Genomic DNA, 20909 nt, shown 5'->3' on the forward strand with positions numbered 1-20909 from the left:
AGAAGGACCTCTTTGGGAATAATACAATTGATACGTCCGACGACAAATTCCGTAAAGTGATGCAGTATAAGAGGGAAGAGCAGTCGGGGCAAGTAGTGTTAAATCGCAACCCAGCACAATGATCTTTAGCAACACGCTGTAATCTATTATCTGCAAGAACGCAATTGAACTTCTACACCCTCTTACAAAACAAGACATTCAACATCCGAAATGCCCAAAGTCTTGATCATCGGCGCCACTGGCTACCTCGGAAGCAGAATCTGCAACGTCCTCATCAATAGCGGCCAACACAGAGTCTACGGCATCGCCCGTAATGAAGCCAAAGCCAAGTCTCTGGCCGTCGCCGAAGTCACCCCCGTCATCTGCCACGACCCCATCAACGAACCAGATTCTTACCTCAATGCCATTCGCAACTTCAACATTGACATAGTTGTTGATGTCTCTGGAGCAAATCAAGAGTCTGCAAAGTTCCTTGCTGATGTGAAAGCAATCGGGCAAGAGCGTTTGAACAAGGCAAAGTCTACAGGGCTCACGCATGCCCCAAAGCTTGGCTTTATTTACTGCTCAGGAACTTGGGTCCATGGATCGAGTGACAAGCTAGTCAATGATCTTGATATCGTTGGGCCTGAGGCCACGACACCACCTGCACCTCTTGTTGCATGGCGTGTCGCCCATGAGAATGCTGTTCTCACTGCTTCTGACGTCCTCGACGTGGCAGTTCTGCGACCGGCGCTCATATACGGTGGCGAGAGTACTATCTGGACCGCCTTTTTTCTTCCGCTCCTCCAGGCTTCCCGAGATAGATCTTTGGACACTATCCAAATCTCATTGAGCGTTGATTCTCGGCCCGCGCTTGTGCACGTCAGTGATGTCGCCACTGGTTTCCAAAAAGCTATAGAGAAGCTTTCTATTATCAACAGCAGCTCGGTCTATCCTGTCTTTGACCTTGTGACAAGTCAAGAAAGCATGTCGGAGATCTTCACAGCTATGGCTTCACATTGGGAGTTCAAGGGAAGCTGTGAGTTGGTTGGTCCTGGGGATGATTTGTTCGCGGAAGCCATGGGAACTAGCCTTCGAGGTTCCTCTGATCGCGCGAAGCAGCTACTTGGCTGGGTACCAACGAGATTGAATGGATTTACCGGAGATATGGATATTTATGCTGATGCATTTGCCTCTCAATATTAGTTTGAATTTCTGGGCAACGATAATATAGAGTATGTCGTACTAGGAGAACGACTAGTTCATGACGAATGTCGCAGGCTTTACTAGTTCTAGTAAATATGTATACACTATTTAAAGCGGTCTTGCCACCTTCCAAAAGTCGTGAATTGAACACGCTCGGGTTCCTCAGCTGCAGTTGATGCACATCTGTAATCGAAAATACCACTGGGGTAGACGTATGTGCGGCAGAAGGGCCTGTCTGAGTTGGTGCTAGGAGGTAATGTTAGCGCTGGAGTCTTCAATACTGAGATTCTTACCATCTAAGGTAAAATGTATTGCTCTGACAGACGTCGTCACATCGCGTCGAATTAACTGCTATTGATGATTCGATGCAGAGAACGTAAGCCTGTGCTTCACAAGCGACTAATCCAGTACCACTAAGCACAGCCCAAGAACATAAGCTACTGCTGGGACAGGTTATGGATAACTCTTTATAGCCGTCGATATAGCCGCAAGTCTCATCGGGCGCGATGGTAACGACAATTGCAGAGTCTTCTGTCTCTGCTCGTGGTTTCGGTGCAGGGCCATGTCCAAGGAGCAATTCCAAAGGCTCAATTATTCCCAACGGGGCTTCCGTTACTCTCGCTGGTGCATTAGAAAGTTGTTTCGTTTCTGCGACATGAGTAATTTTCAATGCATGAGTGACCTGGAAGGCGAGAAAGAAAACGACAATGAGAATGGTTGGGTAATACATCGCCAGCCAAGCACCGAGCGACTAGGCAACAAATTGAGCCAAAATGGAAGGAACCTTCTTTGAAAATGTGGATATTGTGAGGAATTGCGATTAAGCATTCAAGAGGTCAGGTCACGCCAGTACGGAGCGTGTCCTCAAATAAGGAAGTTCATCAGGTGCAGCGTAACAAGACTGGGCGACCGAGTGGTTCCACATTATGTGATATTTGTAATGTGGCTTGCAGAACTTGAGGACCTGTCAAGCTTGATTCATTTGGCGTGACGAGCTGAAAGATATGAAGGCCATGTCCTAGAAGTAGTGGTCTTGGCACTGCTTGCACCCCAGGTAATGAACTACGGAAAGCTCTTTGCTATGTCAGCATCTACATGGCAGGAGAATTGTTGAAAGGATGCTTGGCATCTCTCAAACTGCAGCCGCAGCAGCAGGAACAGAATTGGCAGAGAATAGGATGTAGAGTCATGGCCCGGGAATCAGGCCCTGTAAGCTTTTCGAGGTCTTTGATCAGGCGACTCTGATGGAGTCTGTGTGGCGGCTTACATTGCATGAGATCCCATGTCGCTGGAATTAAGGCTTGTAGTGTTATGCGTTGGGCCTGAGTCTGCCAGGCGAGTTGAGATAAGTGGCTTTGTCACATTGTCCCCGGAGATGTAACTACGCGCGCTTAGTGACAGAGAGCTGATGCAAGGGCTGCCAACAGTTGAAACTATACTAAATCATCAATTTGCACCATGAAAGTCCCTACCTGGAAAGGCTCCAGAATATGCACTCGTGATGGGAAGGGAAGCTCATTCAGTGTATGGCCTGCTAATCGACATATCTTTGCTGCCCAAAGTGGTGTTAATTGTGACATGGATTAAGTTGTACGAAGAACATACGTAGTAAGCCCTCCGGTTAGGCACGTGATTACGCACGTGATGGGAGACCAAATCGAAGAACAGACAGAGCCAACAGACAAATTCACCCTAGTCTTATCTAAAGACAGTACGCGATAACGATCTATTAATAGACTCTAAAGCCCAACTTCCATAACCCCGCATGTTGAGCCAAGTCAATATTCACTCACAACACCTGCCTGGATATCTGTACCAAGATAAGGGCTACGCAATGAACGACATACGTCAGAGACACAGAGCAAAATGCCTCGAGTTCTTCAAAGACCGCTACGAACAGCGTATCCACTATTATGGTCTCATTCCATATGAGATGCCCACCAAATCTACCCATAACATCGACCCTCTTTTGCCATTTCTACTAAATGACAAGTCGTTCTACCAAGCAAGACTCTATGCCTCTGACACTTCGCAAACCTTTGAAATGGCAAAAGCGCTATGGGAAAGTTTGGGTATGAGCCCTGGTGACTACACAGGCCTCCTGGAATTTGTATCAAATCCAAGAAGCGCATTTTGGGCAAGATACCATGATAAGGCATTATCGAACACAACACACATTCGCTACCACAAAGAAATGAGTCTTGTTGAACTATTGGTTGCACTCAGCGGATGGCCTAAGCGAGATCAAGATCTAGCGCATCGCACTATCGTAACTACGATGGAGACCTACATGCATTACCTTTTGGGACACCATTATGGTAAGTTATGTCCAGAGCTTGGACAGGACTCTGAAAATGCCTGATACTAACATAAGATTGATAGGAGCATTCTGGACTTTGAAGCCAATGAAACAGAACAATCACATGTACCCTCTTGAATTCGGTCTCATGGTCTACATTGAAGAACAATGGAAGAATATTGCATGGGTCTACCTAGACTGTGCAGTTCCTGCCATTCCAAACCTGGACATGTTAGGAGATGTGGAATCATCGTTGATGGATCGCATAGAGAAAGATAAAGTCTTTGGCGAAAATGAGAAGAGAGAAACGCCTCGTTCCGTTCACGTCCTTTTCTCGTCTGCCGGCACCGGTAAAACACGACAGATATTTGAACTATTGCAAAAGCAGTGGGGATTTTATCTTCTTGCCCCAAATCTGGCTCCAAAAGCGGAACTATCAAGGACTGATGGTAAAGACCATGAAGGCATGGACATCATAGATACGAAACGATATTCGGCATCGAGAGACACTTATACCATGTTTGAGGATCATCCACAGATGATTCCAGAGTGGATTTCGAAAGAGATCAATGTCTTCCGGCCTCTTATCGTCGCACGTGTTGCGCTGCTTTACGAGTTTTTGCGCAGGTACCCTTCTCCAACACCAAGACAATGGCTCTGGTTGCAGGTATCCTGTGATAATTGCGACCCGTTCGATGCCTTGTATAGACTTTTCAGATTGTCAGCAGACCAGTATCTATGGTGGGATGAATATGTCTATGTTTGGGCAGAAATACCGGGCTTCATCATATACAAATGCTATAGCTTTCTCAGTAAAGAACCTAACCAGTTCTTCAAGGGCTCGTTGTATCACTGTTTTGATGAAGCGCAACTTACTCTCGACGACCCTCAGGCTTCCTCGATGCTTCGTCATCTTTACGAGACACTCACATTGACGTATGTTGTGCCATGGGCTAGCGCTAACAACAAAGAATTAGTTGACAGGCATATGGAGGATCCGGAGAGTGATGCAAGATCATTGCAGACCAGTGATGAGATGCCGTATGTAGACCCTATCCTGGTGCTTTTGGGGACATCCCTTCGCCTGGAAGTGCTTCAAGAAAATCTTGCCACCTACTCTTCGGACGCATGGGGTGAGGGCGAAGAAACAGTGACGAAATGGGACAGTTATCGCATTGATGATACATTTCAACTAATTGCATCTGACGCGGACTTTTGGGCGCTCTACGAGAAACATACGACTGATATCCTCAAAGAATTCAGAACCTTCCGAGGTGTAAAGGAAACTGTAACTTGGTCAAGCCTACCACTTTTGAGCCGCAGTGGTCGGCCTTTGCCGTTTGAGTCATCTGAGGTTGATTTCGATTCAATTGAGGCATGGGTACGGAGACCATTGGAGGTTCCTACGACGCAAGAGTTTCTGGTCCTGGTCATGCAGGCTCATTGCTTGATGGAGAGCGACAAGATTTCTACTGATATCCCACGAGTGCAGCTAGAAGAGCTTCTTGAGAATCGAGATTCAGAAGCTGTTGCTTCGCTTGTTACTCTGAGTCTCGTCCAACTCCTCGAGGCCGATACAGTACCAGGAGCAGATAGTTTGGGTCTTTCATTACTAGAATTACTGGCTGAGCATGGGAATATTGCTATAGAGGAAATGTCTTCCATCATGCAGAACATATTTTCGCGAGTGGCAACTCCCAATACATCGCTGAGTGGAATAGCAGCGACTTTACACACTGGTCTGAGAAACCTGCACGTCCGAAATATGATCAAGTTGCACAGTATTGGTCAGCGTGGACGATATCGATGGTCAACGGTCTACATTGAGGAGTTGATGATGCTTTATCCGCGTTTGACCGCCCCAGGATCGACTCTTTCAGAAATACAAATGATCATCGAGGAGGCAGAAAGCAGAACGATAGCAGCAGCCATCAATGCTCTCAAAGATCAAATTCGCAAGATGAAATCAGCTGGGAAGGAACAATTAGTTCAAGAGTTGTTTCGTGCTGGAATCAGAGCAGAGATGATGAGCTCCCCTTCCATCTTTGTCAAACGGAACTTTGCACAGTTAGTGACCCACGGATTTGCATTAGTCCAGAAAGACGGAGACACCATAAGGTATACATTTTCCGAGCCGATAGCTGTTCGAGCGGTGATGGAATATCTTCGAACGGAAGGGGGGGACGACTATCAAGATCTCATGTTGCAATGGCTTGTCCATACCCAAGATGATTATGAAGTTCGAGCAATGCTTGGTAAGGCTACCGAGTGGTTCGTTGCAATGGCAAGACATCCTAGCATCAAAGTATTATGGTCAAGATGCTAATTTATGTTGTTGTAGTCATTCGACCGTTTACTCCGACCTCAACTCATTGATCAGGCTGGCCAACTAAGTCTCTTGGAAAGGTCCTCCCATCGAGAAAGCTTATTGAAATATCTGTCAGAATCTATTGCCATCGATTCGAACACCCAGCAGATGTTCAAGCTGAGCTCCGTGGTAAGGATAAGCGACTTTTCGCTGCCTGAATCGCAGAAGGCTTTCAGGTATGAAACACCATGTACGATCTGGGACTGGTTGAAACAACAACGATCAGGTGACCAAGTATCTACACCTACCTTCATTTTTCCCGATATCAATGCTGGTCCGGATCTGGTTTTCCTACTGCAGAAGCAGTTTACGGGCTCTACAAGGCACAGTGTACGTCAATCGAAACTTGTCGGCCAAGTAAATAAGTTTGTCATTATATCTCAGGTAAGAGCTCTCAATACCACTTTTCTCAAGGCAAATCGAAACCATGTTCTCACATACACTGTAAATAGATCAAGACTGGCCGAGGAGCCCGCTTTGAGGATGCGATGGAAACGTTGTTAGATTGCAACTGGCATAAGAACCTGAAGAGTGCTACGCGAGAAGCTGAAGCCAGAGAGCTTCAACACTGGGGAGACACTCCATTTATATTACTACTCGTGTGCACAGGAATTACAGTCAGGCAGACGAGATTGCAAAGCTGGATCCGGAAGAATTACGATCGCATCAAGGCAAACCACTTTATCTGCGTTTTAGATAAGAGTGTGGCTAGCAGCATCTGGGGAAGTGACTTTGCAGCTCTGGTTGATGCTATAAGGAGACAGGATTCGCAGGAGGGCAAAGGCTGGGAGCAACAGATTAGAAAACACAGCTAGAGTTTCATGTTGTTGCGACGTTGGTCTCATAATAAACCGCAAACAGTCTTAAACCCTAAGGGTACAGTTGGTACAGGCTTCCAGATATCAGTTGATCTAGAAGCAAAATGAAGCGTGATAATAACAGTCTGGTTAGACAAGAAACTCAAAGGATTTACTCCTTGTGCCGTCCCAGGGGCTAATATGGACTCCGAAACGACCAGGGCATTTAGTCCACCAGGTAACCAGATCTGAATCAACATAATGATGACACTAATAGTTTCTTGAGCTTTCATATGATTATACAAAAATCTACACATTTGACGTTTGACTCTTACGTTTGTAGAACGTGCAGCATATTCGTCATGAGATACCTGTGACGAGTGCAGGCTAAAGACGCACGAGGTGATACGTTAGTGTTGCTGTCTCCAGTCCGGGTGCAATTAGGAAGCTTGTAGATTGAATGCCAACCTGGTTGTCACCGACAATTACAGAAGCCACACAAGAAGTGTGGACAGAAGCAGAACCAGAATGGCAAGGAATAGCTGCGAATTACTGTCATTGCTCTCCCCATGAATCAGCATCATGTATTGCTCTGAAAACCTGCCGTTGGCTCCGTCCTCCCTCGTACAATCACTGTATTCACATATCATCAGTGCCCTTTCTCTCTCTATATAAAGGAACCGCTTCCCACCCTCAAGTCACTCTTTTCCCATTCCACACAACAACCGACCATTCCAAGGTACCTTCAAAATACTCTATACTCAAAAGTAATCACATAAACACACAATGTGCATCAAAACCATTCTAGTCGACAAATGCGGCACTTGCAATGCGAAATGGACACGCATATCATTGAAACTTTCTGTCCCAAGGCAGGACAAAGATTCGAGGGCTGCGGGAAAAAGGCCGAGGTCATAAACAGCGAAAGCACGGGAAAGAATTGCAAGAAGTGCCGTAAGAAGGCAAAGAAGGACAAGGAATGATAAGCCTGAGAGGCTCTAGTTTATCTTTCTGGACGCAGGTATTGTTCCTGTGGCATGTTGCAGAGGCTATGCTAGCAATAAAATCAGCTACTTTCTAAAGTCTCTTGCTCTAAGTTACATTATAAGTGATGGTCTTTACAGATCCGGCGTCTAAAGCCTATTACACCATAGGAAGCTGATTCTTCTTCCAGGGTGTCTTATCGCGCATGATCTGGACTCTCCTTAGCACATCTTCCATTAGAAATCCGTCTTGGTTGCCTACTGGTGACTCAAAGCACGTAATTACCATTCAGCTTCTATAGGGTACTGAACAAATTGTAAAAAGTCTGGGCAACTAGCGCTACAGACATCGAAAGGTGCGTTGCTTGGCCAACACCTTAGAAAGCCTGCAAAACTACCAGGTGCTCTCTCCGCTGGACGAGACCGCAACTAGAGAGTTTTATTCCATTGATTGAACACCTAATTGAATTTAGATATTCTAATCCTTTAATGTCAGCTATAGACCCTATAGGTAGGAGAGTCGATGCCGCAGTCAACCTTCCTATAGATAATGGGTAAAAGGCAAGACTACCCAGTAAGTTAAGATCCTTTATAATTATAAGAAGTCCTATAACAAAAAAATCATTAGTAGCAGAAGAGATAAAGTTGATGTTGGAGAGACAAATGATGATGGCTGTTTTCCGAAGTTGAAGACTATTTTGAACAGTGGCAATAGCAATGGTACCCTACGATTGAGTGCTTTCGTTATGGTCTGGCATGGTAAGGTTGATACTTATATCATTAGGCATTGCCCGGTCCGCTTCTATTGCCAAGCTATCCTTTTACATTGCTGTGCACGTTATCATGAAATATCCGGGCCGTGTAGCGGTAATATAGACATGCTCCGGTCCCGCCCATTTTTTCTTCCCATATACGTACCCTGTCTTGTTGGTGTTTTTTTTTCTTTAACTTTTTTCAATTTTTAGGGACTTATCCGTTTTAGAAGGTCCCATACACTAAACCGCTCGCTACAGGAAGGACAAGAAAATATCAACTTTCGTTATAAAAGACTTAAATACCTAAAAGACAATATGTGTAAGCTTTATAGGAGTTATAGTCTTATCTCCATAGCCACTAAACCATATCTAGCTTTTGTAGATAGTAATGCCAAGATAAAGCTTAAAATGGTCTGGTTCGTATTTCTTGTAATCTTATTGTGTGCCTATTGAGGCCAAATTGCGAGAGGGATTTTCAGCTTCTAGAGCATTGCGGGTTAGTCCAGAAAGTCATTAAACGAGCGTTTAATTAGTCGTAGCGTGCTCCTTTCCGCCACGAAGTTTCGATGAACATGTATAATATTTATAAGTAGAAGGATAATCTACTATTTACAGGCTAAATGACTAATTCATGGGTCCAGGTCTGTTAATACCGGCCGAAGTAGCTTCTCCATATACCGACAAACCTAAGCGCCTTTTAAGGTAGCCTCTCTGAGAATAATTATTAGCAGTGGTTTCTGGTATGCGATTCTAGTGATTAAATAGCAAACAACATGCTATTCCCTTAATAGAGAGACTGAAGTTGTTTACAGTCGTGGGGCTTCCGTCGACCAATCAGTAACCTAGAACGGAACAAGGTATATAATTAACATGACCTATGTGGCTTACAGCGAGTTGCATACGCGTACATCTAGTCGTCCAGCACTACCCCGCGTTTCCTAGATACTTTTCCTTCAGCCTTGAGCTACTGACTTCGATTACTAAAACAGTTTCGTTTTTCTATATGTAACCAACCACCTTTCTGGAGGATGAACAGTGATGGTGAAACAAAAACTTTCCCATCTGGTTGGGCTAGTTCAAATTCGCCGACCCCCTTGCAAAAGGCATGCGCTTTGACCTGCGGTTCAAACATCAGGCCTTTTAAAGTTTACCTAACTTGTGATTGGAGTTCTAGATTCACAGGGGTCAATGAAGTCAAAGCTTCGTCGTCGTCACCGGACTAACCTAGGCTTGGTCGCTTCGAGTGGTGCGCATCAGGTACGAGTGGAAATTTGAGGGATGAATGCGTGCAACTAGACAGGTCCGAGCGTAACAACCCAAAGACTAACTGTTTCATGGGTCTTGAGTTCAGGTACATAGATAAGGGTAAATTCAGATTCTAAGAATACGAAGACAAAGAACGCTAATACGAACATTTAATAATGACGCGTTTTCATCTCAAGTGCGGAACGCGTTTCATAAAGTAACTCTGGCCATCTTGCTGATTCCTACTATGAGTCGCTAGAACACACAACATGTCCTCCTCGGCCCATGCGCCAAACCCGATTCTCAAGAAATTATCAATTTCTTCCTCACACCAAGGACAACAAGCGATGCCATCCCTTGTCTATCCCCTGGAAAACGAAATCTATCAGACCATATACGATATCGAAGACAGTTATGACAAACTCCTTTCCGCTGTCGGACGCCTTGTCGGGCGTCTTTTCGTCAAATCTCAGTCATACCAAGATCTTTCGTTTGTTATAGAACAGTCGGCTGCCCGCAGCAAAGATTTTGTCTTTATCGTGGAGAATACGCTGCAGCGCCTCAAAATCACCCATCAGGCAGCACAAATTTTGATCGGAGGCGTGAGAAAGGCAACACAGTCTTTAGTGTCTATCATACATACACAAGGAAGCAGTCGTGACCTTAGTGACCCTCCCTTATCAATATCTTTCGATCTTGAACCTGTCTTTTCCTTTGCGATGACCCTTATCCGAGTAGCAAGTAGGCTATCATGGAAGACACATGACATTTTACAACAAATTGGCGAAGAATGCCAACTATATCGACAGGTCTCAGTATCTATGGGCGTGGCTTCCGAAAGTCATATGTTGAGCGACCTAGAAAGACCGATTTCAGATTTCCCTATATCCCCAACACGCTCTACAAGTTTAGGGCAATCCGTACACTACACATCGGCAGCGCACTTCGATGACAGATCAACATACGATTCTATCGATTTCTATAGCGCAAGTCAGAAATTATCCCAAAACGAGATGTTCACAGGATCAAGCAGCCATGACCAAATAAGTGGGGGGCTGCTTCAAAAGGAACGCCATGTCCATCCTCGCATGGCACGTTCTCAAGCCTGCGAGCCATATGGCGCTTACACAACAGAGGATGAAGTGCTGAGCCCCGTCCAAGCTGAACGACGAATTAATTTCTCGAGATTATATCATGGGCCAAATCGCTGCAAAACCCCATTTACCAATTTCGCTATTCCGGAGACAGCAGGCAACCGGGCTGAGGGTGTACAGCGCGTCTTCAGCGAGGAACTTCAATCATCAAAAGGATCTACACAAAGGAACGCTTTTGAGTCAGTGTCTTCTCCCGAAATCCCACCGAAGCTTAGTTTCGATGAAAACTTGGAGGTCATTGGTGGTACCCTCAGTGGGTTCGTGGAGTATCTCACTTCTCAGCGGTCCATTTGCGACACGAGATTCAAGCATGCATTTTATCTTTCGTTCAGATTATTCTGTACGCCCGAAGAACTAGCGAAACAACTCATTGATCGATTCCACATCAGCTCAAACTCCTCTGCCCCGAACAAGATTCAGTTAAGAGTTGGCGATGTTTTTTTGAAATGGCTTGAGTTGTATTGGTGTTCCTGCCTTGATAAGGATGTTATTGAGAGGATTGCTTCATTTGCATCCAGTCTCTCTTCAACCCATCCGATTCTTAGCCAAAGGCTGGTGGTATCCATTCAGCGCGTGCGTGGTCACACAATGCACAAGTCTTGCCCAACACTGGTCACTGGTGAGGCTACATGTGTTACCGACGACGTGGTTCCCTCAAAGGCCATGGGACACCGAACTCAGCTAAGCCGCACAATACGGTTTGGGTTAAAAAGGCTGGGGACCAGCATGCAGTCGTCCGACATCCTTGCATTCGACTCTATATCATTTGCCCACCAGCTAATCGTCAACCAGATGGGCCTCTTTTGCTCCATAAAGCCAACCGAACTTGTGGGCAGTGGGTGGATGAGTACTACTGTTGACTCCGCACCCAACGTTAGGGCAATGATACACTTCACGAATCGACTCTCATATGTTGTGATCGAGACCATCCTCCAATGTCGGACAAAGACCAGACGTGGTCAGATAATCGAGCACTGGATCAAAATTGCACAAGAGTGCTCCAATCTTCGCAATTACGATGGGCTGGTCGCCCTTCTGTCTGGTCTTGGGCATAGCTCTATCGCTCGGCTTTATCAAACGTGGAATTCAGTATCACCCACGGCTCTACACGACCTGGAAGCATTGAAGGGTCTTGTTAGTCCTTCGCACAACTTCAAATGCCTTCGGACATCGCTGAGATGTTCAAAACTTCCATGCCTGCCCTTCCTTGGGATGTACCTAACTGATCTGGTCTTTGTAGATACGGCTCACCCGTTAGTAGAACCGGACCTACAAAGTGAACTAGCATCTGGACAGGTCTACATAAACTTTTCGAAGTGTCTCAAGACTGCAAAGATTATAAGACAGCTACAAAATTTTCAAACTTCATATCAGCTGCCAGAAGATCCACGCATTCAGCAATGGATATCTTCCAGTATGGTAGAGTTTGATAAGAGTAACACTTGCAGCCTAGACGCACGTGCATATGAAAGAAGCTTAATACTAGAACCTCGCAATACAAAACAAGTTTAATTATCCTTCGCATCATTCATCATGTCAAAGCAAATTGTAGAGTGTTTTTATCGCCGGTCTCTAAAATTCCTTGCCTGGCACGGTCTTCCAGATCTATCTAGGAAAGGGAAAGAACCAGGGCCGGAAGTCAGTGAAACTAGAGAGAGGGCTCGAAGTGCATCCAGAGTCGATACATAAGTCCTGTCGAATAAATTGTTCATTTCTGAGATGCCTCATTGTCTACTCAATTCTTTTCCAACTTATTCCAAGGTTGGTCAATGTAGCTGCCAGTCCGAGTCTATAGGCACGGCAGCGAAACCGACCACTAATACTTAAGGATTGTGAGCTGCACGTCGCAAGCTAAACTATAATAGGTGATAAAGGTGTCTCAACTGAAAACAAGCCCTAATGGGATGGGATGCTAGTATGTTTCATTAATCTGACGCTAACAATCCGGTGTCACTGTACTAGGGGATGCTTCTACAGGGTGCATTACAGGGATTGGAAATGGCTTCTTGGGCGAAAGGAAAGCGCTGGCATTAGGGCATTGCAAAAAACGAGGCGATATTGGGGATAGATATAGGGAAAAAAGCACCAGATTGCAGGCAGGCAAAGCCCGAAACTTGACTGATTTCAGTTTTATATTGACAGGCATAGAAGTGGTGATTGGGTTTTTAGCAGAATATTATAGATAGGAAGACCACAAGCCTACAGACACAGACCCTTGTTTTGTTTATGGACTCCGATGTGTGATTGATGATGTCTGGGCAATTGAATATGAAACGCTGCTATTTTACAAGCACTCTCACCAGTGGTTAACCGAAATTCCAAACTTTACAGAATAGCAACCACATACGCTAATACCTTAGGTTCGGTAAGTGGGAGAGCTTCACTAAACAAGGCAGGTAACATACAGGTTTTCGTATCAGTGCGAAAATTGGACTCAAACTGACACTAGCAGAAGCACCACGCGTCCCGAAACACGGTTTAGCTCATAGTTTAGGTCCCCGTGGCTTTCCGCGGCGTTGAATCTTATCAACACGCGTCTTGGCCGCCAATGCATCACTATCTAGACCTCTTTAATTAACCTACGGCTAGACTGTCGGCCAATGCTATGATCATTAATTCCGCACTCGGAAGTGATCCGCATGATAAAAGCGCAATAGTGGGTGTGCTCCTGCTACCATTTCACCCTACGCGTCACCATTTGCTTGAACTAATAATAAGAATTTAGTACCAGCTACGCTTTGGTCAACATGTGGCTTCTGTTGTCTACAGCCGCTGTGGACGGATCTGATCACATCGCCAACGGCAGTACCCGGCCCGTGGGGATTTTCGATACTACCCCATGCATCAACCCAATTACTTCTATTCACTATTTCAATATATATTACAATAGCATCCACTTGAAACTTTACTGTTCATGTCTAGAGACTCATCCTGTCCACTCTAGCCTTTTGTCTTGCCTTGGTCAACTTATTATCAAGTTTTGTATATCAGAATAAGCAAATACGAAAAGATCATACCTATTAATAGTCTAAGTAGTCGCCATTACTATCCTAGTGGCAGAACCCTCAAACCTTTTGGGATGCTTGCGAAGCCTCGTTACACTAAGGACTTGGCTACCACTTGCAGTTCTATCGCGAGGGGTCCATAAGAAAGCTAACATACATCTGAGTTTTAATAAATCAAGTCAGCTATTCTTTCTGTTCTTATCTGATGCCGATAAGAAACTGCGATGGGACTTTGGCTGTTGGGCAGGGATGCAGATCCTTACCCCTAAATGCTTACAGATATACGCAAATCGGGATAGTGGGTTTTAGCGCTGGAGATCACCCTCACTGACCATCGGCAGTCTGCCAGTCCCCAGCCCAAGCCAAACGTTGTAACTACCTGCCTAGCTCAATTAGACTTTTCGGCTTCCTCGGAACGAACTTGTTTCCAGAGGCATATTTTACCAGTTCGGAAGTCCTTTTGGGACACGGCAATTGTCAATCCCGCATTTTAACTAATTCGGCAGATATTACACGAGTCCCAAAGCGCACAAGCTTGACCGCTACTTGCGCTAAAGTTTCACTAGCTGTGGTCTAAATGCTGACACTCGTATCCGTACCACCAATACACTTAAGAACAAACTGTGATCCGAATTTGAGGCATTAGAATCCCAGTACCTTTGCTACTTTCAGCATCAATCCAGTGCCAAACATGGGGGCTACGATATCCAGTCTAATGGGCGCGCCCAAGCGGCCCCAGTTTCCTACAGTGCCCACTGACGAAGTACTCCCTATGCATCCCTTCGATGATACGCCATTTATGCGCAAATGTCCAATGCTCTGGACGATACGATTCGATGAGATTCTTGACGCCGACATCTTGAACGAAGCACTATCGAAACTCTTTGAGATGGACGGATGGAGAAGACTTGGCGGCAGAATACGCCTTAACGTGAGCGAACTCATTGCCAGCAGGTGCAACAACTAACAATCACAGGACCAAGGTAAAGCTGAAGTCCATATCCCTAAGGAATATTCAGCACAAAGACCAGCGGTTCACTTCACCAAGGCTACTTATGACATGCCCTTTGCAGATCACCCCGAAGCATCCAAACTACCAACACGGTCAGATGGAATCGCCTTCTTTCCAAATCCAGCTGACTTCCAATCCGTCGGTATAGGTCCTGGTGCACCAACGTCATTCGAGGACTTTTGCTCCACCGATGCACCACAATTCTCTCTGCACGTTGCCACATTCCAAGACGGTACACTGGTCTCACTTACCTTTATGCATATGACCACTGATCTAGGCGGATTGTCATCCGTTCTTGAAGCTTGGTGTTCAATCCTAGCTGGAAAGCCTGAACAAATTGCCAAATTCTCAGGATACAAAGATGATGTTATGGCTGGCCTGTACCGAGCTGAAACCACGGAGAAGTCAAAAACCGACGGTTCTCTTCTTTCGGGTTGGAGGCTTGCGGTCTGGGCTCTGAGGGCGGCTTATGACGGGTGGATGTATCCTCTTGAGAGTCGAATGCTGCGTGTGCCAGGCAAGGCTATCAATGCCATAGTAGCCGAAGCCAGGAGTGAAATTTCGCTTGAGAAAACTACCGACGGCAGCAAACCATTTGTTTCGGAGAATGATGTCATCCTGGCCCTATTCAACCGCTCTGTTGCTCAGAGTATGGGCAGAGGTCGAGCCATCGTCACCCTCATCGCCGTCAACCCCCGCGATCGCCTCAAAAACATTTTCCTTCCTGATTCAGTATACGTCCAAAACGCGCCCTGTGGAGCATTTTTCTACTGTCCCGTTAGAGATGCCCAGGATCTTCCCCTCGGAAAAGTTGCGATGCTTTCCCGCCAAGCCGTCGTCGAGTACTTGACCGAAGGACAAATCAAGGCTGCAGCCAAGGCAGCTTACGTGTCCATGATTGAAGGTGGAAACCCGCCTATCGTGGGTGATACGACAAGTACAATGATTATGTCGTCTAACTGGGCTAAGTCGGGGTTCTTGGATAAGACTGATTTTGGACCTGCAGTTGTAGGGGGGAGGGGGGCACCTGCGAGGCCGAATTATTATCATATGGGAAAGCTTACGCCTATTATATTTCCTGTGTCAGTTGGGATTAATATGGGACGGGATGGGGATGGGAATTTGTGGCTTGGTGGTGACTTATCAGCAGCTTCGTGGGCGACATTAATGCAGTATTTGAAGCGGTATGAATAGCAAGTAAACGCCGTATATTAGACAAAGCAATGGCTGAGGAAAGAATTCAGGGAATATTTCAATAGATATTAGCAACTCTATGTAGCTTCTAGTTTTGTACTGGCCTGTTACAAGCACTCTCGACATGTATCTCTCCCAGCTCCACGACATTGACAATCGGTTGTTTTGTAATCGAAGCAGTTGCAGTGGTCATTAATCCAGGCACTGATTCTGCCACGCCTTCTGATCCGCCACTGACAAAGGGATACTCGAGTCGTGCTATCGAGCCCAGAGCGGTCCTAGGCTTTTGGGTTTGTACTTGGTAACGGGACGACTCTGTGGCATCCCATTGTGAAGCAGAGGTGTTGGAACTTCTTCGGTCGACATTCCGGTTCCCTATTTGCATTTTTGTCCTCTGTTCGACTGTATCATCCCTTATATTGTCCGTGCTGACTCTGCAATGGTATTCTTCGCCGCAAATACTAACTTTAGAACGCAAATGTTTCTCGTTGCGGGACGGATTACCAGGTGTGTTGTCGTTTCTTTATTCCATACAGTCGCCCATGTGTATATTCTCCCCATCAGTCCTATCCGGTATGACGTTACTTTGATCTGTCGAGTAACGATAGTCGACAGCCAATCGAGGGTCTTTCCTCCGGAGATATCGGTTGACAATCCCGGACTGAACAACACTAGTATGATCAGGATCGTAAACTTTGAAGCTTGTCAGAGGAGCCCATCCAAAAGTACATTGGTCCGGGAAGTCTTCCTTGTCAAAGGAAACGACAGGATAAGACCTGTTTTGGAGCATAACACCGCCGTCTTCGTAACCCTCGGCCCAGCCTCGAGGATACTGATCAACCTTCTTATCAAAGACATAGCATGAAGGAGTGCTATTTAGTAGCTGTTTCGTCTGTGGAAAATGATGAAAGGCTTTCCATGGGAGGACAAGAACTGGATACATATTGCCCTGTGAGGCCGACTTTGAAGAGTATATCTCGCCAGCAACAGGGATGACTTCACAGCCCTGAGCTTGATAGTCTTGGGGCAACATCCGCTTTCCTCGAGTTACCCGCTGAGGTATAACATTTACGGCCTCCGGAAAAGACTGCCTTGCTATTCGGTTGTTCATCGCGGCCAGTAAATCATTGCAATGCAGAACACGCGTTCCAAGCATCTTGACTGCAAAGGAGTGGTCTCCGTTCAGCCCATGGTCTTGGCCTATTAGATGCCGAGAGGCACTTCTGATTGGGTCCTTGTGAAAGTGTTTGCCGTGTTCCTTGCACTCTAGGATGTACCAATGTCCGAAGTCTGGGGGATGCTGAACAATAATGTACTTTGTTTGAGCGTCTCCGTTCTGGAAGACTTGGTCAAATTCGATGACACGTTCCTCGGGTGGATCGGGGGAGTTGATGTGTAGCCTTTTCCGTTTCTGTTGTTGATCGGATGCTTCTGCTAAGACCCTTTTTAGCGGGGCGCGAAGGTGGGCGACAAGAGTGTCCGCTGGCAGTTGACCAGGTGATGTATTGTTCTGAGTATGTGCCAGTGTAATAGAAAGCGCTGGTTGAGCCGCCCCATTTGATGTCTGCCCTGTATCTCGGTGGGTTGCTCCCCCAGTTTGTTTCAAGCTCATCGGCGAGATTGGCATGGTTGTGAGATTCGAGTTCTCGGCTAAGCGACTGTTAGAATCTGACGAACGGCTCGCATCTGGAGTTGGAGCTGGGCCTGGAGTCCGAGTCGTCTGGGACTTATTTACCTCTGCTTCTTCTGTGGCTGGGATTATCTGTGCTCCTGACTCTGCTTCCTGGCCAAGAGGTACCTGGAGAGCTGAGGATTGTTGTTGTTCCAGCGACCCAGTGAAGGCAGAGTCTACCATCTCTGTGGAAGATTGATAGTATGCAGTAATTTGATCCCGTGGCCTCAGCCTGTCTTCAACGTGGCGCAAGCCCTGGTTGTCCCTTTCCAGGTCGATTGTCGTGTCAGGAATTGCGTCCGCACCATTTCGCGTGTCAAGCACCCCGCTGTATTCCTTTGCACTAACAGCGTCTACCTTTGGTCTTTGAGGTTTTAAACACTCGTTTAGTGCAGTTGAAACCGAATGATCCCATAGAGTATCCCCCAATGCCCGGAACAGACCACAAGCCAGCCTCCTGTGTGCTGCCTCCAGTCGTTCTCCAAACTTCTGTTCATCTAGAGCGATTGACTTCTTAAACTGGATCTCTAGTTCTTTAAGCTCACCGGCATGTTGCAGCATCGCCTCCGATCTCTTCGTGTACTCATTCTGATCAGACGAGAGCTGCAGCAGTTGGTGAAGCTCATTGTCGAATTTATGCCGCAACATTTGACGTTTTTGTTTGTATTCCTCCTCAGGACTCTTGACTTTACTGATGTCAATGGCCCATTGCATAAAATATGCCTTGAGAGCCTCCGATTTAGTAACCGCTGCATCAACAACTGCACTCATGCTGATTTCTGGGTCTTCTGGGCAGGGAAAGAAGGAAAATTGACAAAGAGGGGTAATGAAATAACTGTGAGGCTATGCTGGTTATTAATATTGGCTCTCTATGAATATCCCTGTTGTACTAGGACCGTGGTGTGGCTGCCTTATACCACCATCCCCGACCGGATTGATTGGTAGCCCGACCAGCAAACCAACAGTAGTACTCCTTGAGACATGGGTCAGGCCCATTTATGTGCATCGAAAGGACTACAAACCGATGCAACAGACATTGCGCACTTGGAGAAAGGGCTGCGAAGTCCCACTTGAATGCGTTGCGCTATTTTCCTTTTCTAATCCTGTCAAGAAACTGCTACTTTTAGGAAAGGGACGAATGGCCATTGCCTGTATGACACACAGGACAAGGTGCTCATGTGACAGACCATTGCCTACAGAGTAGTTAACCTTGGGGGTGTCGACAAGGGTGAAGACGGACGGCGGTTCCGGTGTGATATTACAGCTGACTATTGGTCGTCACGACTCCACTATGCAAGGGTTTGGTGATATCACGCCGCTACCAAACTCAGTTTTCTGGGGGTTTGAAAGAGTGCATCTGCGTTCACAGAGAAGAATTGGCGATCATCGTATGGTATCTAAACGAGTCTCTTTGTTCAGCTGCACCGTCAGCAGTTCGGACCTTGCAGCCCTTGACACTGTAATTTGTCCAGCCACTGGCTCGCGACGCTTGGGCAGCTAATGGCAGGTCGATTGCGTGACTTAATGTCTCTCCCTCGACAGGCCGCCTAAATCCAAATGGTCGCACTAATTACCAATTTAGACGAAGTCCCATACTAATGTTGCTCTTGATTGGTACGAGCTTTTAGCGCGAACCAGACTGTCGGTATTGATTGACCAATGACCGCGGCTTCATAGCGCTCGCGCTTCGTACCGTAGGGTAAGTGCTCTGGAGCGCCTTTGTACCAAGACTGAGTCTTCAATCACTGGAAATCAGCCTATGGAGACCAATTTCAACACCGAGGCCGCCCAGACTTTAAAGTCACTTGTAAGGCAAATCAAGTGTACAAATAAACTCAAGTTTCTAACACTGTCCAATTGTTGAGATGATATCCTGATTGTCTGTGTTGGAAACCTAAAGTCTAAATGTATCGCCAGCAATCAACCTCGTCGTATGTTGCGTTTTAACATTTACTCAATAATCAAGCTTCCCACAAATCCCACCGCGCGTCACAAAATTATCTCTCCTCGAGTATAAATATAACAAGATCCGTCCTTTCCTCTGATGCCGTTTTGTCTTCTTCATCGATCATACCGAACATCCAAACTACTTACGCGGTCAACTGTCATTGCAACATGGCTTCTTCACAGGCCTCACGCCATCGACCATGGTCGGATCCTTTCTCTGCTCTCCAGCCCAAGATCAACTTTCAGGTGCTAGAATACCTTTCCCTTCACGCTTCCCTTCGCGACGTGAAGTCTGCCATCGCGTCTTCGCCTATGCTGTTCAAGATCTTCCAAAGCAATCGCGAATATATTCTCAGGCCACACCTACATGAACTTCAGCTTAGCTATGGTGACGTCTCATCGTTTCAGCTAGCAGCAGCAGCTATGCATCTCCGTGAACTGCATTCTAAGCACGACGGAGATACTGTCTGGGTCCTGGAAAAGGAGGTCGGGCCTGTTCTGGACTCCATATTGCGGTTGAACGCCAAAACGACAGAGGGAACGGGCATCATTAACCTCGGCATGGTCACGGCAGCCCAAGAACTCCTTCCCGAGATCACCGGGGCTTTCATGACACCGGGCCCGTTGGAGGACGAAGAAGCCGAATTTCAATATCGGAGCCCGGGCTCGATCTGGCCGGACAAGGCCCCCCTGGGTATAAGGAGAGCATTCAGCGACGGTTTCCTAAGATTTGATTGCTACCGGAACATATTCCATCGCAATGGTCAGGACCTTTTTATGGAACGTGCTGGAATCAAGGATACCTTCTTGAATTCATTTCCCGAGTTTCCTAAATTCGATGACAAGATTCTGTGGAGGTATCCATATATGATCCTAGGAAGACTCCGTCACCGATATGAGGATCTCATGACCGATGTTGAGTGGACCATACGTGGCTCTCGAAAGATTGTATGGTCAAAGGGGGCATGGAAAGATGTCCTTGCAGCAATGGCCAGAATTGACTTTCGGAACCGTACTAGGATAGAGCATGGGTATTTTGTGCATCGCCTCATGCTCCAAGGCTATCCCAAACTTGCTTTCTGGGAACAGCTTTCCCATGAGACTCTTGTGAGTACCGTGGAGGAGGAATTCGAGGAACTCGTTTTATCAAACCTGGAAGCTCCTGGAGCATGGGCAGCCGACAAGAGCCACTACAATAACCTTCAACGACATTTCACTCTCTGGAGGAATTGAAGTCAAGAGTAGGATGGTAGTACGGGGTAAATGGCTATAGCTGTTTCTGTATATGGTTTG

At 46.4% G+C, this 20909-nt stretch overlaps 6 protein-coding genes across 6 annotated transcripts; 5 read left to right on the forward strand and 1 right to left on the reverse strand.

Moving 5' to 3' along the window:
* Window positions 1–210: 210 nt before the first annotated feature.
* On the forward strand, window positions 211–1185 carry FMAN_11091 (uncharacterized protein; the record flags this gene model as incomplete). Its single annotated transcript, XM_041833859.1, has 1 exon — window positions 211–1185. One exon carries the CDS (start codon window positions 211–213, stop codon window positions 1183–1185), a length of 975 nt encoding a protein of 324 aa, XP_041684180.1.
* Window positions 1186–3019: 1834 nt separating this feature from the next.
* FMAN_11092 (uncharacterized protein) lies at window positions 3020–6667 on the forward strand (the record flags this gene model as incomplete). The annotated part of the gene is made up of 4 exons (XM_041833860.1): window positions 3020–3503; window positions 3568–5768; window positions 5826–6182; window positions 6305–6667. 4 exons carry the CDS (start codon window positions 3020–3022, stop codon window positions 6665–6667), a joined length of 3405 nt encoding a protein of 1134 aa, XP_041684181.1.
* Window positions 6668–9901: 3234 nt separating this feature from the next.
* Window positions 9902–12298, forward strand: FMAN_11093 (uncharacterized protein; the record flags this gene model as incomplete). The annotated part of the gene is made up of 1 exon (XM_041833861.1): window positions 9902–12298. One exon carries the CDS (start codon window positions 9902–9904, stop codon window positions 12296–12298), a length of 2397 nt encoding a protein of 798 aa, XP_041684182.1.
* Window positions 12299–14482: 2184 nt separating this feature from the next.
* On the forward strand, window positions 14483–15997 carry FMAN_11094 (uncharacterized protein; the record flags this gene model as incomplete). The annotated part of the gene is made up of 2 exons (XM_041833862.1): window positions 14483–14722; window positions 14768–15997. 2 exons carry the CDS (start codon window positions 14483–14485, stop codon window positions 15995–15997), a joined length of 1470 nt encoding a protein of 489 aa, XP_041684183.1.
* Window positions 15998–16520: 523 nt separating this feature from the next.
* Window positions 16521–18440, reverse strand: FMAN_11095 (uncharacterized protein; the record flags this gene model as incomplete). Its single annotated transcript, XM_041833863.1, has 1 exon — window positions 16521–18440. The coding sequence occupies one exon, from the start codon at window positions 18438–18440 to the stop codon at window positions 16521–16523; it is 1920 nt and encodes a 639-aa protein (XP_041684184.1).
* A 1344-nt stretch (window positions 18441–19784) lies between these two features.
* On the forward strand, window positions 19785–20849 carry FMAN_11096 (uncharacterized protein; the record flags this gene model as incomplete). Its single annotated transcript, XM_041833865.1, has 1 exon — window positions 19785–20849. One exon carries the CDS (start codon window positions 19785–19787, stop codon window positions 20847–20849), a length of 1065 nt encoding a protein of 354 aa, XP_041684185.1.
* Between the last annotated feature and the right edge of the window lie 60 nt (window positions 20850–20909).

This window comes from Fusarium mangiferae (genome assembly GCF_900044065.1).
Source record: "Fusarium mangiferae strain MRC7560 genome assembly, contig: FMAN_scaffold008, whole genome shotgun sequence".
Classification (NCBI taxonomy): Eukaryota; Fungi; Ascomycota; class Sordariomycetes; order Hypocreales; family Nectriaceae; genus Fusarium; species Fusarium mangiferae.